Source organism: Suillus plorans (assembly GCF_016647745.1).
Source record: "Suillus plorans strain S12 chromosome Unknown HD556scaffold_17, whole genome shotgun sequence".
In the NCBI taxonomy this organism is placed as follows: domain Eukaryota; kingdom Fungi; phylum Basidiomycota; class Agaricomycetes; order Boletales; family Suillaceae; genus Suillus; species Suillus plorans.
The window spans coordinates 544,061-568,545 of NW_024537401.1; the positions used below are offsets into that span (position 1 = coordinate 544,061).

Here is a 24,485-nt window from a genome sequence, read left to right on the forward strand (position 1 = left end):
ACTGGTATTCGGGTGGCTACTGCTTCCACGATCCGTTCTCACCGCACTCCATCAGAAATAATCATGATGGTACAACTTTATGATACCCACTTACGTTTCCACCCGCGATCCGTGTATTTTTATGGTTGGCGTAGGCTTCATGGCGGCAAGCACTGCCCTTCTAATTCTTCATTCGTATGGGGTCATCAAATATTGGTCCGGGGTCAAGTTAGCTAAACATAGGTTAGTCGCGTGGCCATGATGCAGAGACATTCGAGAAAGGCAGAGCTGATTTGCCTTGGCAGCGATACTAACTAGTGATGCGGATCTCGAACTAAGAGATATTTCTAAACCCATATAATATCCTCGCGGGGCCCTCAAATGGTATGCAAATTACTGTCATGTGCAGCACTGCTGTCTAGTACTAATGCTACTACGGTTTTGTGCAAAAGTCATGCATGACCATGTCCGTGCTTGAAAAGGAAGTCCTTCAACTTGATCGGGGATCTCGCGGACACCTCAGACACTGGTTCCCTACTCATGATATGTTATAGGAGCCAGCCAAAGATTCATACATCAGATTCGAAGTTGACCCCTAGATATCAACAGAACCCTTCGCGGTGCCGATAACCTGTTTTCCTTGTTATCGGATGGCAAAACGTAGCGCCAAAAACGGTTCCGTGCGTCGAACCTGACCAGTGTCCAGTTAAGTTAAGTGTAAAGCTTTATCAAAAGTGTAGCTTCGATCAACATACCCGACTTGAAAGGCACTCGAAAATATTACATGAAGTAGAAGAGTACAGCCAGTGAGTCGAAATGAAAATTACCAGACGCGGGTGCACTTCATTGAAGGTATTGAGGCTATATGCTTCATTGGCAGTAGTTGCAATGCTTTACGACACAGGACAGGGAACCGGATATAGGTACTCGAGATCCTGAGCGAGATCCGGAAGACCGTGCATTATACATGGCCCGGTGTCGGCTTTTTGTTTCATGCGACTATCTCAATGCACCAAACATTGGGCCGTCAGACTACGATATCAGGTTGCGACCAGGTCGTTATTCGCACACAACTGTAAGTATTCAAACTTGCGATCGACGGGCTTATCGGGATCTATCCCATTGATTGGTGCCGTCACTGGCTGTGACCATGAAAATGAATGGCGATGTCGTGGTTTAAACGTGTCACTTGTTCTCCTGGGTGACCTTCCCGCTCGAGATTACGAAGTGCGGTTATCCATCATGGATGCCGTGATAATTTTTTTCCGAAATGATCGTGCTTATAAGTAATGCTTTTAAGGCGACGGAAACACGGAGCCACTGAGTCGGTCAGTGGGTAAAACAGAATCAAAAGTAAATTTAAATCTACAAAATGCTTGATCAAATACTATAAACAGGAGGCTGCGTGCACATTACTCAGGTGTAGCCTATGTATATCTGATAAGTCCATGTCAAAGAGATGCTAACTTTCCCCTTCGGGATGCTCTTTCATTGTACGATTTGAAGAAGCGGAATCGGCCGGAAGAACGTTCCGCGACGAAGAAAGTTATAGCCACGAAAACGAGAATTGCACGAGGCGAATAAACGCATCCTGCGAGAAGTATATAGCAATGTGGCTATTTTTGCTGTTCCGAACCGCTGGAAAGAGTGATTAAAGGAGTTCTGCCTCGAATGAGATAGATGTCATACACAGGGGTATAGACGCAGGGATAGCCCCGGCGGTTGCAGTTACCACAACTAGGTCGACTTCCATCACATTTTAGCTTGCGACCTTGATAAAGAAGTGCTCAGTACGCGTATCGGTACTTTAGGTTGTAAAAGCACGACCTCTGCAAAATTGACAAGCCATGGCCGTCCTACGCGGGACCCGTGGGGCTGCCATGTCGTCATCCATAGGGTTGTAATTATATTGACCACTAGTAGACTGAGGAGGGTCAGATGAGAGCTGCTATACGAATTGTGTGCACGTACGTGTGAAGACATTAGAACTGTATTATCGTTGTACGAAGAGCGACGTCTACGAGAAGCAGAGAAGGGGAATGATGGAGAGGAAGGGCAGGAATGACTGGTGCAATTTATGATGTCCCTAGAGAATTTAATGCAGAACCAACCTCGTATAAGTCGGGTAAATAAGTATATCCATCTGTACAGCCCGTATAGCCAGAATCCGCTTCGGCGTTGTTATTTTAAATCTCGCGCTAGTATGAAAACTCATACGCTACATCGGGAAGAGATAGGTGAAGGCCCAAGATCTGACTGCGGTATCATGAGCTGCCCTCAAATGCCACGTGCCAACAAGACGATCAAGAAGACGTACGTGTGTCCTTATTTCAGGCTGTTTCTACGAAGCTTCAATCAACCAATCAAGTGGTAATGGACCAAGTGGCGAAAGGTCATGAACCGGAGGTAGACTGCCTATCAAACCGATCAAGCCAGAAAGCCGAGGGTGCTCTCCACTAGCACGCCGAATCCCTGCAGGCCACGGAGAGGGTTGTGGTTAGTATCTATACCCGATATTAAAGAAACTGCCGAGTTCGTCGAATACCGTTACATAGAAGAATCCGATCTAAGATCGTCTCTTATAGACATGCCGTAATGCCAGGTCTAGGTCACCTTGCTGACTTCAGCTTTCACAGTGCAGCCAACATGTTACTCGATTCAACTCCAGTTTACACGATTCAGGCTACTAATCGTGAAACTTGCCAGTGTATCATCGACAGTTATCCCCGAAACACCAGATCACTCACACAATAATGTTTGTTGAAACTGTATCCAAGTCATGTTCATTTCAAAAGGAGTTCTCGGTGATGAAATCTCTGTAAGTGTCTCCTTATTGAGTTTTCAAGACAACTGGGCATTAATGATATCTACCCGGTCATCAATATCTGGTGTTATGGACGCCTGTTGGCGCCCCATGTATCAAATTCTGCGGAAGATTTCATCCTGGTCGAATTTGATTCGGCCCAGACCAGTATCATACCGCATACGTCTCTCTTGGATAAATGACCACAGCTTTCCTCGCCCAAACTAAGCAAAGTAACAGAAGGTTTGGAAGTGTAAGTGCTAGTTCTTTGCCGCATACGCGTCTTTTGATTAGCTGTAATCAAGGTACAAATAGAACCGAGATCTCTCTGGGAAGTCAAGACAACACGTATATGAACCGTTTAGCATTTCCTCTTCCAGGGGATGCCGATTACGGAGGCACTGGTGCGGCCGTCAGGGGTTGTGCCAGTCACGAACTACACCGTATCCAAGATTTGGTGGGCCTATCTGCACCCCAATCCACAACGGTAGGGGGATCGGGCTTCAAGAAGGTTACGTTCAACCCAAAAAGTGCGGGGAAATGAATGGTACTACTCTTGATGCATTTCTGATGCGCCGATGGCCAAGATCTTGATGAACTCCAAACGCCGCATCACGGAGCAGAATCTATTAGGGCTACTCACTGCACAGTTCTCCTGAGGGTATAGCCTGGTATCGTCCGTTATTTCGCTGTCGTGCGGTGTCGTGCGTGTAACCAAGCCAAAACCATGTTGCGATCTCATTATAGGTTATTAAAGGCCAGCGCCTGCCAGCGTTGGACTTAACGCATCGTTACTCAAGCTGACTTTGTCACCGATAATTATAACCTTCCGTGGAGGACTAGTCCACCTTGACTCCCTCTCCTAGTAGCCCGAGTCCGATTCTTCGCAAAAACAGGGTGCACTACTAAGGTACTCCGAGTCAGCGCTTATCCGACCACTTCCCATATAAAGGTGATTGCGTGCTCGTCTCGATCTGTTCCGTTGGACCATCGACGCATGCGAACCAATAAAAAAGCCATTTGTTGCCTTGAAGCCGCTGGCAATGATTTCGGCCCCGCTGGTCCGCGGTATGATCGTGATTCATCTGATCCACGCGTCAATCTGATAAACACATTGACGACGGGATCACCCGCTTTTGTAATATGCGGGGCAAGTATATGGAGTGCTCGCCGCGGGATCGGGCCAATACATACTCCAGGCAACGTACTCATTGCACGCGATTGCATGCGATTTATCCTAGAGTGCAGCCCTAGTGAATAACATAAAAAGTATTGTTTTTGTATTCAAAAAAACCTTCTTTCACAGGCGCTGCTTACTGCGGAACATAGTCCGTCCGTCTAGAGCGGGAAAGATTTCGTTTTCTCTTCCCAGCATCTACATCTGGTTCAGTTCGAAAGGGTTCAAAGATGGGAATGTTAAATTAATGTCGGAATTATGAGTCTCAAGGCTATGCATGTTGCTCGCCTCGACCACCGAGGGGATCACTTATCCGTCGGAACGCATCATCTCAGATCATCTCGTGAGCCGTGAGACCCTGTTCTGTTGCTGCCAATATGACTAGAATATCACGCGACCAATCATGAATTGCCTGCATACGATTCATGAAACGAGATGTATGATTGTGATCAGGTACAATGCTGAGTACATATCAGATAATATAATCAGATCATTAGTATGTACAAAACTGCAATGACTTCAGTGTATCATATGAGTGATGAAAAGATGACAGGTGAGGATGAGGATGAGTTAAACGCGACCAAGCAGTAAAGGGGCGTTCGAGATAAATACATTAGCGCGATGTACCTACTTGCCAAACGAAAAAAAAACCAGAAAGATAGATTCATGCCTTGTGAGGGGGGAGGATAGATTGCGAGATAGATAAGGTAGGAATGGCTCGGTGTCGGAGGAGATATGTCACAGACTAGAACGCAGTAAACGGACATTATTTTGCACCGGGAGCGATCAAGCTCTGATTCGCCACCCGTCGCCCTTTCTGCGCTCTCGGCCAACGCCTCCGAATGCTTCTCGTACGACAAGCCATAAAGCGGTGGATGAAATCGAATCTTTGATCTCCTCAGCGGTGAGCATTAACTCGCCCGAATTAGAGGCAGTTCGGATAACGCTCTGCGCAGCAACCATACGACGGTGCACCGCAAGGCGCTCAACGTCTATGTCTGGCAACGGAAAGGGGACTTTCAGGAGTCCGACGACTTTGGGATGGTGTGGGGTCGGCTTAAGTGTGGCAACTTTCAGTCGGACGACATGGTCTTGCTGTTGTGCAGAACTGTGCATCAGTGGCGGATGACCTGTCCGTTGCACCGTGAGAGTACACGTCCAAGGCGTCTCTGAATCCTCGGCTTCACTGTCGTCACCAGAATCGTCTGCGCGGTGAGCGCTACTTCCGATGCTATTGCTACCATCTGAACTGGTACTGTGATGCGAGGACCTTGATTGACTATGGCTTGTTGGTAAAGTATCGAGGGCCGGTGGGGGGTCACACAAACGAGATGGTGATTTGTGAACCGACCTCATCAATAGAGGCTCGGATGCCACAACCGCGCTTCCGCGGCGGCTAACGCTCCCATTCTCGGGGCCTTGCGTCGGGGACCTCCTATCAGTACGGGACTTCCTACCCCGCTCCTTTTCCTTTTTCAGCCCTCGTGACCACTCAAAACGCACCTCCACCTGCGGAGCGCTGGCTCCAGCGAGATCCCCGCGCCCATTTACGCTCAATTTGCCCATCATTCCATTCAAAAGGCCTGTGTCTGTGCCCTTGAGCCATTTACGGACAACCCAAACATACTTAGTGGGTCGGCCTTTGAGTGGAGATATTGACGGATAAAGGGAAGCTTGGATACCGAGGACAGGAGGACAGAGAGTGACAGTGGATGACATTCCTGACAATGAAGTGCGTGGGGGGTTATCATTAAAACGAGGTACATCCACAACTTGAGGACTCGACAGGTGTATGTCATGCGATCGGCGAGACGGGACACAAGCTATGCTTGGCAAACCCTGCAAATCGGTAGCCGCCGTCACTAATGGGAGCGTTCGTGAAGACGTGTCTCTTTTCTTGAATATCTTGGTAAACAGGCTTTTAGCGCCTCCGCGCTGGGGCTGTGCGTTGCTTGTTATGGTTTCGTCTGTGGTAGCGGGGATGAAGGTAAAGCTGGGTTTACGAGGGATATCCGTGTGCGAAGAAGGCGGAAGGAGAGTGGTGCAAATTTCGGGCGTAACAGGCCTGCTGTTCGAAGAATGGGTGGGTGACCGAGGGAACAAACCTAGTTCTCGTTTGGGCTCATCAACGCTAGTGCGCGCGCTGCTGCTTGGTAGTAAAGTACCTGGCAACGGAACAGTGCCCCAGACTTCGATAGGTTCGAGGATAGCCAGACCAAGAATTTCCAACCCTCTCTTGGCGAATTTAGCCACTTTGGCATCAGTGCCAGCGTCAACTATAACATTGGTCATGACGTTATGAGCTTGAAGATTGTAAAGTGGAATGATCATGCGACGTCCCGAACTCGCAGTTGATGACGAATTATATGATGATATAGAGGTTGCAGAGGTGTAAGCTGAATAGGCAGACGTCTCTGACTGGCTAGAAGAAGTTCTTCGAAGATCCATAGAATCAGAAGTGGTGTCAACTGTATCTGGGGCTGACTGGTCGAGCGCCTGGACAGTCGCATGGGGTCGATCATGACGAGATTGCGGGGGTACAAGTTGAACCTGGAGATTGAGCGGGTGATTTGATTTACTCGGTGGAGGTCGCACAACAATGAATGTCTGAACGACATATTGTTGAGCCTTTCAGATTTGACCTGAACAGTATGAGACGCGCCTCATTTACAAGTTTCTCCCTCTTGTCTTTTTTCTTCGCCTTGGGATCACTAGCAGCGTAATCCAGTGGCCGAGAATCAACATCTGGCTCTGGAGCGTCATTGGTTGGAGTGTCATTATTTGGAGTTGATAATGACTGATGCGAGCGCTGCTCCTGACTCGGTTGTGGAATGGATGATAGGAAGGAGGAGAAACTGGAGAACATGATCGTACGAAGAAGGGCGAACCCGGAACACTCAAAGGACCATTAAGGATCAGCAGGAAGAAAGTGTTTGAGTATCTTGCCAGCTTAGCGGCTATGTACGTACGGGTTATGACATTGATTACTTCATATATACGCACTCCGTCGGCACTGCGGCACCCTACAGCGACAAATACAGGTCACGTAAAGTCATGATACTACAAGCCTGTCAATCGAAAAGCTGCGCCTGCAGAAACGTGAAAGTGTATGGTAACCGATGCGAAGGAATTACATGCCACTGCGTGCTGCGGCGGCCTCATCCAAACCTTTGCACTTCAGCGCTTCAGCGCTTAGAGTAGCACAGTTACATAAATATAGTACTAGCCTAATACTATCATGTTTTCAATCTCAGGCTCTCCATTTGGCGATACTCTGAGAGGAGAGGAAATAATTGACACAGGCCGCTGGGGCTGCGCACCTCAAGAAGGTTGACGCATCCAACGAGCCTACTAGGGGACGGTAGCAAGTGGGTGAGTAAGTGTTCATGAGATTGGTAGTCATGTAGTACTAGCGGTGACTATCGGTGGGATGTCGTGTAGGCTTGGGTCTTGATGACGTCAAGCGGGGTGACTCTGCTTCGCCGAAGGTATTCGAATTCGAGTTGCCCGGCAAGTTGAGACTAATATCAGAACCCTCGCTTACTTTGATGATTGTAGAGACCCCGGACTGTATATCTCGTCGGCCAAAGGACCTTCAACGAGTCGGAGATGCGCTTGGCCCGCATTCACTGTGGAGACGAAACGAGTCCATCATGTACTACCGGAGATATGCGTTCGTCCGCAATGCACCAAATTCAGTAATCCTCCTTCACTAGTAGAGAAGCGTAATTCCAGTGTGACACCGCCTGTAGATGTGAAGGTCGAGCAACCCTAGCATTTACGCAATGGTGCGTTCTTAGAAGTCAATGACCAATATGCGAACACGCAGCAGGCAAGGTGCTGCAGAACTCACATCTTCAATCGACACGCTGTCTAGCCGTAAATGAGGCACCTGTATGTTACCGCAGCCCGCAGCTGGCCAGGGGACCAAACCGTAGGTACTAGGCACGGTCTCAGTCCATGTGGTCGAAACTCTGCCGACGGCATTTCCTTAATTGTTATAGTTTCGGTTGCCGCGCCGGTTCGTGACAATCGATTGATTTGTCATGGAAATGTCCAGCCAGTCTAAACTTTGTGGGCACTCTTGTACAGTTGTGTGAGTAGTGAGAAAGGAAATGTTTGCTTGATTCCAAGGTAGAAATCCCGAAGAGGTAACACGGTTCCGACTTGTGTAAAAGTGAGCCGCCCGCCCACACTGCCACAAACTTGGCAGGTTCGGGTAGACACCCGGGGCCCCAGTCACGGTACTAGTAGACTAGTAAGGATGTGACTATGTAGCCAAGTGACTTTAGTATGAGTATAGTAGAAAATCGCAAGGTAATAGGCTGTGCAAGAAAGGGAGCGGTGGGTAGGGAAAATAAAATACGAAAAGGTGGCAGGCTGCAGACAGGACGTTAGACCTTGCTGGAGCCTGGCACCGTGTGGTGGTTAGGCGAAGAAAAGAAGCCACATGCTGTACAGCCGCTGCACGAAGTCCTTATTCTAACCCTAAACCCGTACCTCGCTTGGGGGTAGACAAATGAGCACAGTCATTCATGTCATCACCAGGCCTCCCAAGAGGTGTTTGAACTGGCTGCGCCCAGTTGGAAGCGAGGCAATCGATTATTGGGTATCCAGGTGCTTGCATTTACCATAGATGATGCTGTGTTCGCTCTGTAGAGATCTGTGGTTAACGTATGCCATACCACAGAATTGTCAATTTAGATTGAATTCAAGATTTCTATTGAATGGTGAGTGGTTAATGGTGCGGACCTGTAACCTGATATACATGGAAGTCGGGGACTCGTCAGCAGAGGGAGAGTGGAAAGAAATAACATAATCATACTGTGAAAGTATGAGATTAATGCTGGAGCGCAGACTTTCAGCGAACGTGTTCAAAATTTTAAAACGCAACACTGACCCATTTGTTATCTATTCGCGGCAACGCGACATCGTCTGAAACTTGCAAACCAACTTAATAGTACACGAGTGTCTCGTATATCTCTTGATGCTCACCGACGCAGACGCCAAAGGATGCAACAATGCCATTTCCACCAAAGATGTTCGGTAGAATCTGTCTTTGGTCTTGGACGACTTCGTAAGGAGCACATCATTGGTAACTGAATTCGCATAGACACCAGGCCAATTTGAACGTGTATATGGTTTGATATAGAATGACTCGGAAGTTATAGATGTGTCGTTTGCAGTCCCGAAGACCTGAACCAGACTCCCGTTCAACTCTGAATTATGGATTGGGCCTTGTATGAACTGCATTCTGAACAATTTGACAGACCCGGACTGGAGTAGTTCGCATGAAAGTTTCCTGCAACTTAGAAATGAGAATTGTGGGCGTTTATGCATAACCCCCATCAGACCACTGACTTCGTGCCCATGACAATGTCATGTATATTAACATGGTACTGGCGCAAAGCACTGAGTCAGGGTGTCATTAACAGTAAAGGCGCTGCTCTAAACATTCGCGTTAGCCACAAAATATAGCAAACACTAGGAGTGGACGTACCGCGCCTTATGCCTAGGTAACTTTTTCGATATCCGCCGCAAAGTCAGTGACAGCAAGTGCACGCCAAGCCAATCGTCCGGAAGTATATCAGTGCGGCTACACCATTTATGACTGGAAGAAAAGATAACAATGCGGAGGAAGAATCAGAGAATAGGCGTTATCTATGAAGGCGGCAGGCCTTGAAACATCCAGTGTGCCATCCTAAGACACGAAGAAGCAAGCGCAATGACAGGATCAAGAACGCATGACGAGAATTGACCATTCGCGAGATTTTATGTCCAGAGACCTGTATGGACACTGTGTCTTTGCTGAGATAAGGAGTGACCACTGAACATCAGATCTGGGAAATGTCAAAACATGGAGCCTGTCGTACAAGCCGATAGTAAAACAAGGTCCGCTAGCTCGCGAACATAATGGAATCTAAACAGCAAGGCATGGTGTTGAAGTTAGACCAACGAGATACTCTGAGACGATAGAGAAGGTCAGATAACCCGGTGTGAAAATAGCGGTCATACATTACCGTCCCCAGGAATAGAATCAAGCGGCAGGTCATGGCAAAACAAATGATGAAATATATGTTTTACGATGGGGAACCAGGTCTGACAGAAGGTAGAGTGATAACCTCATTCCTTGGTCGTTCTTCGTCCTGACCCAGGATCACACCATCTACTATTCCAATATCTTCGTCGTCCCCATCAGTCAGAAACTCGGTAGCAGATGGACCGTCGTCCTCGGAGAGGCGAATTTGACCTTCCGGCCTTGTCCACGTTTGTAGTCTGTGTTTGTATAAGTCCGAAATATGTGACACGAACTTGACTGAATGATCGCACTGGTGGGATACTACTGCACGCAAAGTACTTGCGCGACGCCAAAGCAAGTAAAGCAAGCACAACGTGGAAGTGGTGAAGAGGAATATCAGGACAAAATTTCCCAATGGTTGTGGCTTATTGCCTTCGCGAGGTTCTGTTTGGAGAAGCGAGATTAGTGTTGGGAAATAAGGGTGTCTGATTTTGTAGCTGACCTCCAGGTGCTACTAGTACGATACTAGGTGCCATATGGAAACAAAGCCGATTCTCCCTTAACGAGACAAGTAGGGGGCGACGGGAAGAAGTGAATTACTACTACTCAGTTATAATTACTCCAGTCTCCCACTGAATTCAGACGTCATGTGACTACCAAGCCTCAGGGCATAACAGGGCAATCATCTATGTATAGCATGGACTCTCGAAAATCGATATACATGCAAGACCGACGTTGGAAGATATGTAGAGAAACCACAACGACATATTGCCTCATTATCTGAATCAGGCTCTCGTCTCATGCATATACCCCTCAGTCCGCCCTGAAAGATCGAGACACCGACATTGGTCAGATTTTTATATGGAAATGTCCAAGATTAGCCCACAAGTTCAACATGAAGTTCTCTCCATGGAACAACTTCGAGGTGTCTGGTCAAAGCAAAATTGTGGCGGCTTTGATCCCCCAACAGATTGGCAACGTGCTGTGCTCCGCTGATTATAGCTTCCCGAGGCCTTAAGTTTATCCTGTGGAGTGATCACCAGATAATATCCATTCAAAGGATTTTGTTGTAGAAGGACAATTTAATTCAGGACACGCTTACCACGTCCCGTCATACGTACTAGGGTGAACCATATGGACAGTCCGAGCAGAGGCAGAGTGCAAGGACGCCAATGATGACATGAAGATACCACAAGGTATCCAAATAAGTATGCATGCAGATTTAGGAAGAGAAGGAAATCATTAACACAGGTATACATGCAAAAATATAGAAGCATGTGGGTGGCGTGCTGTGAATGAATAAGTACGTGGGTAGCAGTAGTAGTGGTACATGCATCGAAAATATTAATGCTTATCGTATGGTGGACTTGAAGGTCATGTCACTGCCTTCGTCTTTGTCCTTGTCATCGGGCGCGGACCACACCCTAAACATCTTAATGGTCTCCTCCTTGGGACTGACAGTAAATACAGAACATCCGTCAGGGGCCATACAAGAGTGGCCCACAGGAGCGGAGTGTGCTTTGACGTTAACAATTTGTTGACAGGAAGGGTAAGAATGAACGGCGAGTGAGTTTTCTACACCTACAGCTGATGCATGAGCTGCCGGGTGTACGTTACTTTGAGGTACAGCCCACGAAGATCCGTGGGTGCTCAAGAGCTCCTTGCAGTGGAGGGACCAGTGCAAAGATGTGATAGTTGTCTGTAAGGGGATGGTATGCACAGGGCCAGAGGATGGGGCCATCTTTCCGGTATTCCAAATGTGTATTGCACCATCGGGGGAACCCCCTCCAGTTGCCAACAGGCCATGCTGCCATGGACTCCACGATAAGGCCTTGAAAAAAAATGTGATGACTGCCGCGGAAAGGTAATCTCATTATGCTACATACCTTGACCGGACCCTTGTGTTTCATCCGGATATTTTTGTCCCCATTCGTTAGAAGATTGCTTGCTCTATGGTCCCATATGTGGACAATACCACTGTCATCCCCTGTGGCCAGATGGTGTCCGTCAACCGACCATTTTACACCGTGTACTCGGCGTTTATGGCCCATAATATTGGCTATCTCAGCCCGCATCCGGATATCGAACAGAGTCACATTGCCGCCAGCTCTGCCAACGGCAAGAACATCACCATTCCAGTGCATGCCTCCCATGCCATGACCATCATCGACCCAATCTACGAGCTGCATTCCTTTCTCAGCATCCATAACTCTAACATCACCAAATGTCGTCCCAAGCGCAAGGAGATAAGGTTTGGCTTTGCCACCCCAATCAATACTGTGGACCGTCCCGTCTGAAAGCGAGGAACGACATAGGTGAACCACTGCCCGGGATTCGAGGTCCTGAAAATACACGTCATATTTGAAAGCAACACCGATGCAGTTGGCATGCGACCATGCCATTGGAGAGGCGAAAAGGTCCGTAGACATCCCAGGTCCATCGAGTGCTAGTACAAAATGGTTCCGAGCCCCTAAATTGGCTTTTGCTGAGAGCAAAGATGCAGCACGCGAAGTTGAAAACAATTCTGAAGCACTTCGGCGAAGCAATGAACGAAAACATCGGTCTGAAAAGAGTGAGGGAGAGTTGGTAGGACTTAATACACGGTCGTCGAGTAGACCAAATGCTTTGGCGATACGATTTGTTCTCGGTGTAATATTCAATGGCAATGACGTTGAAGTTCGTACTGTCACAAATCGATCTCCCTAAATTTCCTCTGTGTAGCATGATATGTTGGCTAAGCAATATTCTTACGTTTATCTCCTCGATTGGAGTCTCCGGTACTAATGGTCTTGCCACATCTTCTCCCAAGTGAAGCGAAGCCACGGAAACCCGCCTTCGCTTCCGGGTTGAATATGTGCTCGAAACGCTAGCGCGTGATGGAGTGCGCTTTATCGTGGCACACGTTGGGGTGATAGCTTCTGTAATACTGTCATATTTACTGTGGATTTCATTAGTTCCCGCTTATAGATAACACGGGAATACAAACGAGGACATGATAGTTTGCTGCAGTATGAGAGAAGGGGATCCAGAGAGTGAACAGATAACTTCTTCCAACTTCAGCCAAAATCCAGTGACTCTTGGTCGTGACGCGTTGTCCGTCGTTGTTACGGTTAGAAAGGCAACCAGTGGATAGTATCAGTGTTTGTTTGAGTCTAAAGATACAACCAAACAACCGCATTCATGATATGATACGGTTGTCACACGGGCTACGACAGCGTCACCCGAAGTTTGATTCAACTGACTCCCGCGGGCTAGTTGGCAAGCACTGCGGTCATTTGAAACAGTTACTCCCTGGGCTTATATCTATCATACTATCGTCGCACCACTGCACTGCCAATACCCACCAAGTTTCCCGAAGAGTCGGGCAGTGGTACTCATCGGACTCTGAGTCGGATGTTGGTTTTTGCGACACCCTATATGACACAGCCTAGACTTCTTAGCGAAGGGCGCTGCTGGTTGACAAATTTTTTGGCCACCTTCTTTGGTTTTTACAGATAAATACTTGGATATATAGTATTTGAATGATTGGCAGGCAAATCGTGATGTCGGGACCATCATGCTATCGTAAGCCATTCCAAGTCCACACGCAGCGCCAATGTTGTACACTTTGACAAGATTGGTTAAAAATGCGACTTCCTTCTAAGGCGTAGTTGTCGATCGCTGTGGTAGTCCGGGCCATCCAGTGAAAGGACAGTGGCGTGCTCGCTTTAAGCTTGTACACTGGCAATTGTGGCGGTCATCATGCATCATGCATCACCGAAACCTGACAATTGCAAGTTATGTAAACTAGGGATCAGAAACTACTAGTATCAAAATATCAAAACGCCGTCAACCTCATGTCAAGTGCTTGGGCCCCGCTGGGCTCGCAAAAGTACCTGCCAGTACGTACGTTGAGTCCTGAAGACGAATGTTTATCCTGAACTGGGCCGTATCGTGCGAGTGAAATGATAGCATAACCACCTGAACATCTCTGGTAAAATCTATAAACAGGGATAGCTTGTACACTGTAATTAAGACATATGTACAGGACTCGTCAAACACACAATCAAGACCTTCGAGATTATCTCCGCAATGCCCACTACCTCGCGACATCACCCACACGAATAGCGGTCCAATTAACGCTTCATCCCATAGCTGCTAGGTTAGATAGCAGCAAAGTACGAACGGATTAAATAATTTCCTTGAGATCAAATATAAGGTGAATATGACGTGTGGATCTAGACCCTCCAGATTGAGCGTGGATTGATCCACCGACATGCGTTCTGTGAGTTGTGACTCGTGGATCATTCATCATCCCTTGGGAGAAGGAGCTTCTTCTTCGGGCGCTCATACGGGGTGTGTTGTGAAGAACGCCACTTTGGATTGTAGGGTACATCATCAGTAGGGACGATTTGGTCAAGTTCTTCAAAGCGGTTTTCCGATTCCGAACAATCAAGAGGTGCGATTAGTAGTTTGCGACTAATCTTTGCACGTCTTCTGTGTTTTGGATCATGAGTGACGGCGGATTTCTTCCGTTGCTGCTCCGAGTCTCTGAACTTGAGCAGTGGCAGAACGTCTGTACGAGCATACTCTCCTGGTGATGTCATCACCGACCAAACAAATCGCATCATGGCCAGCTCGGGGGTGGTGTAAACTGGCCGCCCAGGAGAAGGCAGACGAGGTATAACGTAGGATAAGGCATCACGGGCCCTAGACCCAAGTGGGGTGTAGGGTGCTATCATTCCTGACCCAAAGGTCTGCGCCAATTCAGCCCAGTGAGATGTCTCGGCCTTGGCTGCTAGCAGATCGTGATCCTTGTAAAATTCAACACCGGAGATATTCAGGAAGCGAACACCTTCCTCAGTGATAAGGATATCGTGAGGGACAAGAGATCCCAATAGAATTCCGTGTCTCTGAATATCAGCCACTGCTGCGAAAACAGCAGCACGATCGGTAGGACACACACGCCCTGTATGAAATGAGCACGAACAACAGTATCAAGTATAACTTCAGCTTACGTCCAATAATGGGCTCACACATGACACCAATGATCATTCCACTTTTGTAGACGTGGGCGAGTAGTTTATAAGTGTAATGGCTGACACCAGCCTCGTTCATGAGCTTATGCCCAAGACTCTCTGCAGCAACAAATTGAGACCAAAGTGCGTGTACGCCCATGAAGAGGTCGACTTCCATTCCTGTATGAGGAGGTATGAGAATCGTGTTCAAGAGGGCATTACACTACATGACCTTCGTGTATTCCCTCCCATAAAGCGCAGTCCACAATGCGAGTAACTTCTATATCATCCAAATTTACCTTCTTCGTCCAAACCGGGCATTTCAAACGAACAAACTCCTTTCTAGTGTAGATCAGGCTGTAGGTATTGTCCTTGGTGATCGTTTGTGAATAACGAGTGGAGGATGATTTCAGTTACTCTCACCTTTTGTCTCACAAGATGTGCACAATTGTTCTCTGTACCAAACTGCAGATTATCGAGCATCGTCTGCAGCACTTCTTGCAGGTAAAAATAGGCCTCCTTGTCAGATGAGCCTAAGCTCTGAGTCGAGGGCGATTGAAGATAGTCAATGCCAGGACGACGATATGGTTCTGCCTGGACAGATAAGACTTGGCCATTCTTCCACAGATGGTAGAAGCGCCCAAGCTCGTGTTCGGTATAGCCGCCTATACGGAAAGTGAGATTTTTGAAATCGGTTGTGCGCCTGAGTTTGCGGATGGTGAGATCCTTCTACGGGCGGGGCTCAGTTCTACAAAAAATGTGGCGTAATAGCTGGACCTACACTTGCGTACTCCATGCCGGTGACTTTGAAAGAAGAGCAAAACACGTTCTTTCTTGCTGTGTTTCATGATGATCGATAATATGATGGTTAATACTAGAGTTACCCAAAATGGATGATAGATGAAGCACGTGGCAGTCCTTTTACTACAAATATTACGTTTGGTTCTCCTTCGAGACGATTTTCAATACTGCATGTTCAAGTGAGACTGGGACAGTCCAAGCAAAATGATTTCGCTTGGACTGTTTATGTTTGGCTTTTCTCATGAAGTCGATCTATCCCATTAAATGGGCGCGATCCAGCACAACCTGTATAGTATAAGCGAGAATTATGGTAGTTGACTGTCTTGCCCGCCTTCCCTAGGAATCCTGACGAGCATCCACCCGACGCCACCGAATTCAAGCTCGTTGCTTAGCTTCACTGCCATCGTGAGTACCAAATACCATCAGTTTTACTTGGTCGTCTCCGAAGATAGATAATTGTCTTGATTCGTCGCCGCTCGTTTCTACTTTAAAATGTACAGTGAGTCGACAGTAGCACTCCATTACCCCTCGCAAAAATATTAACGATGTGTATCTCTCAAGCCTACTTCTGTTCACTCCATCAGGTACGATTCTATGTACTTGAGCCTTGCTCTAAGGGCATGGGCGGACGACCTTGTCCATCCCCTCGAGTATCGGAGGATGCGAAATTTAGCTTGCCTTGCGTCAAATGCCGTGGCCGCTGAGTACGTCTTCCCCGATTATTTTGCTGTATTTTTAATTATTATTCATACAGTCGATTTATGCAAGTGGGGACACTTCATCATCGTAGCTGACAATCACCAGGCACAAGCTCCTATTAGACACGCACATCTTAATCTGGTGATATGATGTCACCGGGAATACGCCACTCGATATATGCGTGACGGTCTGATTCATTTCATTGATTCTTACTCTATTTCAGGTCCCTAATTTTGCCAGCAATATTGTCTAACTTTCTGTGTAGCATACCGCCCAAGTCTCAGATCTAACCAGTGAGTGCGAATCCTTGATAACTAAATGCACGTTGACATATGGCCTTTGACAAGACATCCACGGATAATTCCATCATCCCCCCAGACCCCAACCACTTGCCTGTATTATCTGCCACATCCATCAGTCTGTATCCTTTATGATCTATTTAACTAACGCTATAGACACCAGCGTAGACATCATATTTTACCTACTCGCCCATAATCATTAATCAGACTCCCTTCCATTTCACCCAAGATCTTCGTTTTGTCACTCAACAGTCGGATCAATCCTGCACAGACCGGCAAATCTTGTCGTAAGACTAGTCCAGGTGAGATGCACGCGCTCTGGTTTCGCCTAAACCTTGAAGAATGTATAGATGTCGGCAAACTAAATTTATATCTAGATATCAGTATATGATTCCATCATCTCCGCCTACTCATCACAAAACAGCCCTCATAGCCATTAGCATCGGGGAGACTGAGTGTATCTCGCCAGCGCCCGGAGAGGCTCCCGTTGATGCTACCGACCAGATAACCCCGATAAAGCCATTGTCCTCGATCGCCCTCGACCTAATAAAAGGACGTGTTCATGCACGATACATTATATGAATTGAGCAGACGTACGTATTCTTTCAAAAAACTGACAAAACCGTCGCAAGGTCGTACCCTACCAATGAGATTGAATTGACCCCAAGCAGAATGACCCTAGCAAAAAATGAGAACAGTTTAAGATAAGTAAATGATTAATGACCTCTCCTACGACAATAATATCTTGAATATCGAGGCCCTCGGCTTCCACGCCACAAGCCGATGGCTGCCTGTATGAAAGTGGAACTATTTTCCCGGGCTCGTGCACCTCTGCACTGCCTGCGTGCTCGTGAATACGGATGCCAGATGGAAAAAATGCCTTGAGCGGATCACCCGAGCTCAGCGGTAGTGATTCTAGGCCGCCAGCAATGCCATCAGCGCCCCTCGAAACAGTTAAGTAATACTCTCGCAATTTCCATGTTTGACGGTGCTGCGCAACCATAGAATTATGGAGGATCGAAGGGGGGCGTCCAGACAGGAGCGCAGCATAGGTAGTGAATTCCGTGTACTAAAGATACCTTGTTTAATCGGAGGGTTTCAGGCTCGTGCTATGAATCGACATACCGTAAAGACACCTTCCCACACACCTTGTAGACTGCCCACCTTATATGCACCTGAGAATTGGCTAGCGAGAGGGCTTTTAGCAAGATTTATGCACCTCTGCCAATCAGCTTCCCATTCGAGACTCTGATTCAACGAGGGTGGAAAGCCGTTCGGTGTATGTAGTCCTTTGTAGACGGCCCTTGCTGGACCCACAAGAGGACCCACCAAGCTGAGGTAAGAGAGGATTGCAGGAATAGCCATCGTCGGTGGAGTTAGTTGATATGGATTAGAATAGTGATTTATGCACGTAGGCTCAAGCAGGCAGGACCTGGGGATGAAGTCCTCCCATGGGGTGTGGCATATATTATACTTGGATTATCAGCAGGTGCATGGAGGTAGAGATAAGGACATACCTTGTTGGCTGCTAAAGCAGTCGGTTTCAAAACGGTTGCAAAAGTCCGATAGTTCCTTTCAGTACGCTGGAAACGGTCTGTGAATGAGGATTAACCCGAAGTACAGGGGTGGAGATAACCCATACGACGCACCGGGTCTGAGAAACAACCAAAACAACCACATTGCCAGAGAATTGTGCTCGTTATCGAGCAGCCACACATCTTCCAAGAGCGCCTTCGAGGCGAGCGATGCACCCTTGTCATCGAACCAATACTCCATCAACCATTGCTCCATTCCAGCGTATTCCCTCAGTTGCTTGACATTCTTTCCGTCGTTTTCAAGCATCATTAGGTAGGCGAGCCAAAGCAACTCGCTGATCATCGGCGAATTCGACATGTCTGGTGCACAGATTCGAGAATCTGTCCGCGCCCGTATTCGCTTCAGGTAAACAAATCTCTTGCGCAACTCCTTCGATAAGACATCAGGCGTAGCGATATGCTGGCCTAGACGACGAACGGCGGCACTGAGATCGAATTTATACTCAAATATGCGTGCGCAAAGATGTAGATTTGCATCAAGTGATAGAGCATGGTATATGCTCCTGCAGCTTAGAAGTAAAGGGAGCAGGTCGGAGGGAGGTCCTATATCTGTCGTTGTTGCTGCGAAGAAAGCAATGTTCTCCATCACCTCCTGAGGGAGCCAGCCAAACGCAACTGCTTGAGTGGACATTATGTCGGTCGCAGTGGCAGTGAACGTAGATTGTTTAAAAAACACTGTAGTTGTTGAGTTGTTGTGTAGTACCGGTATGTCCTGCCGGGCCGCCGTCGGCCAGTCTTTTCCTTAGTAGGTGAAGTTAACCCAAACACTCGGTGTGAGAATATGTATTTTATACAAATAGATATTTGGCGATGGTATACAATTAAGCAGAACGCAAATCACATTGACTAGTACTATTCCCATGACATGTCTTTGCACAAACTGAATATTGACTCCCATTCAGGGGGATGAACGCCGCTGGACACACGTCTCCAGCGACCCACAAAGTTGCGAGAAGAGATGACTAATGCGACCTTGTCAGCGACTACACAACAGTCGTTTGAATCGATCTAACGCACTGTAGCCTCTGAATAACGCTCGCCCAAGTTCAACCATCTGAGGGTCCAGCTAGATACTGCTTGAGCGTAGAAAAGACAACAGACTAGCGTTCCTTACTGGTTCACGGAGAAGAACGATTAGACCATCTGAGGGTCGTATCCGTCCCATGTAGCGATAGCCACCCCAAGCAGCTGCATATCGATCCTCTGTCTGTTGAACGAATTATTATATATGAAACAGGAAGGACTCTGTGGCGCATACCACTCCTGTAATGATGACATCAAAAGCACCATGCGCACTTGGCTTTAACTCGCCAGCAGTGCCTCCGACAAAGCCAATTTCGAGGTGCTCTCGCCTCGGTGGAGAATAATAGGCCTTGAACGACGCGTTTTTTCCAGTAAATTCAACACCTGCCTGTTGAAAATATCAACTTTCGCTCTGGAACTAATGACAAGACTAGCCTCGGTCTCATGCCACCGACAGCCGATTGGCAAAAATGCATTTTCAAATACTCCTTCATTGCCTCCCAAGGGGAGGGGAATTGACGGAGAGTAACAGTAAAGCTCTCTGAAAGTAACATAAAGAGGGAACCGGCCAAATGTTGGAAAAGGTGACGGAGCAGAGGGAGATGACAGCATATCCTTGTACACATCATAATATGGGGCCTATTCATATTAGTCCACGTGTGGGATGAACAAGTGCAAAACTCAACGATGAAAGACCCCTGCCAGCGACCGGAAATCGTGCCAGGGATATATTGTCCAGGTAAGGAAGAAGGAGAACGATAGAGGGGATCACGAACGGAACGTGTCCAATCAGGATCATGTCGCCGGCTCTTAAGCAGAGTGTCGAAGCGGTTGCCGTACATCGTGCCCGGAGAGTGAGTCTTGCAATGAATATTAAAGTATACTATGTCCTCCTTTGTAGGCCCTGAAATACCGTTCGCGACAGCCTCTGCTCGAGTCTCTGGTAGGTGTGGAGGGATCATAAGAGGGCGAGTCTCCAAACGAGAGAAGTGAACGAGAATCGCATATGGAGCAACTGGTGGAAGGTTGAACGGTACTGGCCGCCCAAAGTAGCATATGGTAGTTGAAACTGGACGAATCGGAGAATATACCCCATACGCAGATGTGACAACAGTCTTGGGAGAATTTTCCAAAGGACAGAAATCGTACTCCAGCCCAGTGAAACATGGATACTAGAAAATGTGTTATAAAAACATAACAAGCATAATTAATAAAGAACGAACTCGAACCCCAGCAAAGGAGTATGGTGATAGCAGTTGCACGAACTCTCTCCTGAGTTCATCGGTTTCATCGCACATAGACTCTGCGGGGGCATGGTAATCACGGATGCAGGTGATGAAGACTGGGTGAATACTAACCTGAGCAAGACATCAACCAGAAGATGGAAACCGCCAAGACATTGACCTCATTCTCTGTGGGCCATCCGTTGTTAGTCTCGGCACCAACCATTAAGCGTTCCCGAAGGAAGCGCGTCATGAAAATTGGAAGTCGAGCCCAAAGCAACTGGTCCCAGTTCCGACCATCATCCTCCAGCATCATAACATAGATGGTGGAGAGGGACTCTAGAATGTCAGGATCAGCAACATCGCCTCGCCGAATACGCTGAAGTGCTCGAAAACGTTTCCTCAGCTCATGCTCTATGTTATCGACCGTGAGCTGACCGCCTGGAAAATGTCTCCAAGGAGAAAATCTGTCCTTGAATAACATGAAGTACATATATGAGTTTGATTCAGGTGAAAGGGCACTGTTAGCCATGCGGCACGTTAATCGTAGGGAACGCAAGACACTTGGTGGGCCTTGGAGATGCTGGCGAGCTGCGATTAGGACAATTTGTTCTAGAAGCTCAGCTGGAGTCGTGATAAGAGAGGCGGACATGCTCGAGGAGGGACGAAGCTCGAAGCATGACTCTGCTTTTCAGTGAAACGGCGACTTGCGAATCATTGCTTGGAAGGGTATAGATTGGCACGAGATTCTCATGTGAACAAGATCGCAAGGGCGCTCCGCGAAGAAGCTATGGTACGGTCACTGATATCATTGGAAGGCGAAAGTAAGCCGCTCATATAAAGGACGTCAATATAATTGAGTCTTGTTAACCAACTTACCGGTTATATCCGGAATGTGATTGCGCCATGCTGTCGGAATGCATATTACCTAAATAGGAAAAAAGAATCTCAGGTTAAACTTTCGGTACTAGTGACGAAGAACGCACACGGGTTACACCACGCAGCAAGAGGATCACGGTATGCGCAGCATGTCATGAGGTCGCATCCGAGGCGCGCTAGTAATAGTAAGGTGCCATCATCTCGGGTACTTCCTTCGATAAATAATATCAGTTATTAGACTGAAAACCTTTTGACTCTTACTAATATTAATGTCTCCATACGGTAGGAGCCAAATCTCTGTCGTTGAATATCGCGGACTCCGTACCCTGGCCGCTCCCTGTTACGTCCAACGAGATGACGTTAAATCTGTTTCGATTGGTATCTGACCTTTGGGCCTATAGGACTTGCCAAAGCACGTGAAATGATTCAAGGCGACAAGAGGCGGCGATAGGAAATATGAGCATAGGGTGCCCGACATTGGTAGGCGTAATTGCTCAAGCGAGAGTTAAACTAACAACTTACCTCATCCTTTTTCGGACCCATAGCAGTGGCGCCGTGCCCAATTAACATGGCGTTTTGCCATCCTGATCAAACAATTTTGTCTGTACCTTGGGCCTGGATCATCATCCCGAGATCTCGAATCCGTATAATCCTTCGAAGAAACGGACGGTGTTGCACTACATAGGCTTAGTGGACATGGGTTCCCCATGGGGCAGAATCTTCGCTTCCGTCGAATTGAGCTCCGCGCGCCTTGTGAGTGAAGATACAATTAAACAGACGTACAATGCGATAATAGGCACTGATTTTAGTGCAGACGGGTATTTGAAGTTTTCGATTACCAGAAGAGCATTCGATAATCAGCTAGTAAAAGGGAACAACTCGTGGCTCACACTGTTGAAACGTTAGCGTTTTAGTCGGCGCGCGAACTTTTACCCGATGTCAAATTGTATACTTGTATGATAATAAACCATTCAATTCAGTCCCGATTAGTTTTGAGGCCCTCGGGGAGGTAACTTGTTAAAGAAATAATGAGTTCGATTATTAAAGTTCGACTCGGACAAGCCTTCCGTCCCGAGATTCGGTTTGAAGACTCCGAGGGCCGAGTCGGACGCGTCCGATGGTTGCATATCTACGCCTATCGATAGCTAGATCATCATCTCGTTCTTCAATCAGTCATCGATGCATCATTCCGCAACTCCTGGGCACCTCCTCGTCTTATCTTGCTGTCTACACTAATTCAGGCCTCAATTTCGACCCTACACCCCAACCCCAGCTCTCCCGTTAGTGCCAATCCAGGTGACTGCATGTACTATGATGGGCCTGCCAGCAAAGTTTGCGCCCGCGATTCAGGGTAGATCTTAGAAGAACTCACAATGTGTCACATTGCATTTGCTGCAGGAACCCGACTGGGCGTTCAATACTATATGACTCGTGGCAAGAATGAGCTAATTCGATGCTTTCATAGGCACACTGCTGCTGTGTCGCATTTACGCCCCTCCGCCCAGTAAAAGTCCATGACTCCTTCTGCCATCGTTAGTGCATGACTATGATGGAAAATGGAATCAGATAAAACCAGTTCTCATCGATGTATTCTGCGACCATTGATCAAAAAAAAAACATTGCATCTATGCGCGCTGCTCTCACGTCATTGGAAAGCAAAACTCGCAAGAGCAAACCTTTGTCCTGAAGGTGAGATCGCTGTCATTCCCACAAAAGTATCGCCAACTTCAAGTTGCAACGAGGCATAACAGCATTGGCGTGGGCGGATGTAGGGCCAATAACAGTATCACTATCGCCACTTGCGCCAGGACTTCTTCATGCCCATCTCAGCCTTCAAGGCCACCGTTGAATAATATGTTCAGCTGCAGGGGATAATCCACCATTACTAGAGTTTTATCTCACGAAGAAGTTGCACGTAAGGCTGTGGTGATTCCCAACTAAACCTGGCTGGATATGATCAACCCTTCCGTTCTTGCGACGCTTCGTCAACACGCAATACTTATTGTCAACGTTCAGGACCATGGCTGTGAGTTTAACCGCTTTCCTTTTCTATTCCTTGTTGAGATGTTAACTTTATGTTCCAAAACAGGGTCTTTCTTGGGACTCAACTTAACTATTTCGAGTACTTCCGTGGGACAGACTCCCAACATTATGGGGTCATGACGCAAGGTTTTGGTCCAAAGCCTTAGTGCAATTCGCGACTTCCCGACAGCGCACGTACAACATGCTTCCCGCCACAGTCTCGGATAAAACGTGCTGGTCCGAGCATGTTCGTAAGACACCCAGCCGCCATCTGATCGTGGGTCAAATGGCACAATCTCTTCATCGATACGCCGGCAGTACGTATCACCAGATTCCGAGGTGATAAGTAGGCGTTTCAGCGCCTTCATTGTTGGGCATGTGGATGAAGCTCGCCGCACCGATAGGCTTCATACTACGCCCAGTCGAGTAATTTATTTCATAGGTAAGTAGAGGCACGAACAGAAAACTGCCACGAATGCTGTACCACAGCAATTCTCAAGATCTAGTATGTTACAACTCCTTAACGTGTGGCTTACGAGAGTCTTTATCGTATTAGCACTCCTGCAATTCTCATGTCATATGCGTCTCTCTCATAACTCGCCAAATACAATGTTTACCGCCTTGTCACCCTTCACACGTTACCTCTCTCCTCAAGGCTTCATAAATGAATGGTTGCACACTTGCAAGCATGCAGACGAACGACTATAAGGCCTTGAGGAGTCGTGTGAATGAGTCTTTGATGACTAGAAACTCATTCACACGACTCCCCATAGTCTTTCCAGGATTCAGATGATGTAATCCCGACGGCGTACTTAAATTCCGACGACTTCGGAAACCCGCGCGACACCACTCATGCCAATCACCACAATGACAGTTGGGCTTTAGCCTTATACACGCTTACATACATCAGGCAGAACCCCCAAAAAAGCACGAGCAACGGTCGTCGAGCGCGAATTCAGATTGTGCCCG

General features: G+C 47.5%; 7 protein-coding genes across 7 annotated transcripts; all 7 read right to left on the minus strand.

Annotated features, from left to right (window-relative positions):
* Positions 1-1,277: 1,277 nt before the first annotated feature.
* HD556DRAFT_1358338 (uncharacterized protein) lies at positions 1,278-2,551 on the minus strand. The gene is made up of 6 exons (XM_041302540.1): positions 2,297-2,551; positions 2,091-2,231; positions 1,951-2,044; positions 1,807-1,903; positions 1,669-1,750; positions 1,278-1,617 (listed from the first exon to the last, which is right to left on the minus strand). Exons 2-6 carry the CDS (start codon positions 2,192-2,194, stop codon positions 1,596-1,598), a joined length of 399 nt encoding a protein of 132 aa, XP_041162352.1. The 5' UTR covers positions 2,195-2,231; positions 2,297-2,551; the 3' UTR covers positions 1,278-1,595.
* A 1,930-nt stretch (positions 2,552-4,481) lies between these two features.
* On the minus strand, positions 4,482-6,825 carry HD556DRAFT_1466524 (uncharacterized protein; the record flags this gene model as incomplete). Its single annotated transcript, XM_041308369.1, has 2 exons — positions 4,482-6,566; positions 6,631-6,825. The coding sequence occupies 2 exons, from the start codon at positions 6,823-6,825 to the stop codon at positions 4,746-4,748; spliced, it is 2,016 nt and encodes a 671-aa protein (XP_041162353.1). The 3' UTR covers positions 4,482-4,745.
* A 3,154-nt stretch (positions 6,826-9,979) lies between these two features.
* HD556DRAFT_1358357 (uncharacterized protein) lies at positions 9,980-10,580 on the minus strand. Its single transcript, XM_041302541.1, has 2 exons — positions 10,481-10,580; positions 9,980-10,422 (listed from the first exon to the last, which is right to left on the minus strand). The coding sequence occupies exons 1-2, from the start codon at positions 10,512-10,514 to the stop codon at positions 10,040-10,042; spliced, it is 417 nt and encodes a 138-aa protein (XP_041162354.1). The 5' UTR covers positions 10,515-10,580; the 3' UTR covers positions 9,980-10,039.
* Positions 10,581-11,329: 749 nt separating this feature from the next.
* Positions 11,330-12,867, minus strand: HD556DRAFT_1233855 (WD40-repeat-containing domain protein; the record flags this gene model as incomplete). Its single annotated transcript, XM_041297627.1, has 3 exons — positions 11,330-11,809; positions 11,865-12,680; positions 12,730-12,867. Coding segments are annotated over 3 exons (1,434 nt in total), but the record flags the coding sequence as incomplete, so codon positions are not given.
* Positions 12,868-13,794: 927 nt separating this feature from the next.
* On the minus strand, positions 13,795-15,771 carry HD556DRAFT_1466532 (uncharacterized protein; the record flags this gene model as incomplete). The annotated part of the gene is made up of 5 exons (XM_041308370.1): positions 13,795-14,926; positions 14,976-15,155; positions 15,208-15,346; positions 15,399-15,704; positions 15,757-15,771. 5 exons carry the CDS (start codon positions 15,769-15,771, stop codon positions 14,262-14,264), a joined length of 1,305 nt encoding a protein of 434 aa, XP_041162356.1. The 3' UTR covers positions 13,795-14,261.
* A 1,399-nt stretch (positions 15,772-17,170) lies between these two features.
* On the minus strand, positions 17,171-19,000 carry HD556DRAFT_1233823 (uncharacterized protein; the record flags this gene model as incomplete). The annotated part of the gene is made up of 6 exons (XM_041297623.1): positions 17,171-17,317; positions 17,372-17,452; positions 17,499-17,843; positions 17,900-18,247; positions 18,292-18,368; positions 18,424-19,000. 6 exons carry the CDS (start codon positions 18,998-19,000, stop codon positions 17,171-17,173), a joined length of 1,575 nt encoding a protein of 524 aa, XP_041162357.1.
* Positions 19,001-19,135: 135 nt separating this feature from the next.
* Positions 19,136-21,427, minus strand: HD556DRAFT_272525 (uncharacterized protein). The gene is made up of 8 exons (XM_041310095.1): positions 20,751-21,427; positions 20,616-20,695; positions 20,079-20,564; positions 19,828-20,031; positions 19,628-19,780; positions 19,484-19,576; positions 19,387-19,435; positions 19,136-19,331 (listed from the first exon to the last, which is right to left on the minus strand). Exons 1-8 carry the CDS (start codon positions 21,265-21,267, stop codon positions 19,222-19,224), a joined length of 1,692 nt encoding a protein of 563 aa, XP_041162358.1. The 5' UTR covers positions 21,268-21,427; the 3' UTR covers positions 19,136-19,221.
* Positions 21,428-24,485: the final 3,058 nt, after the last annotated feature.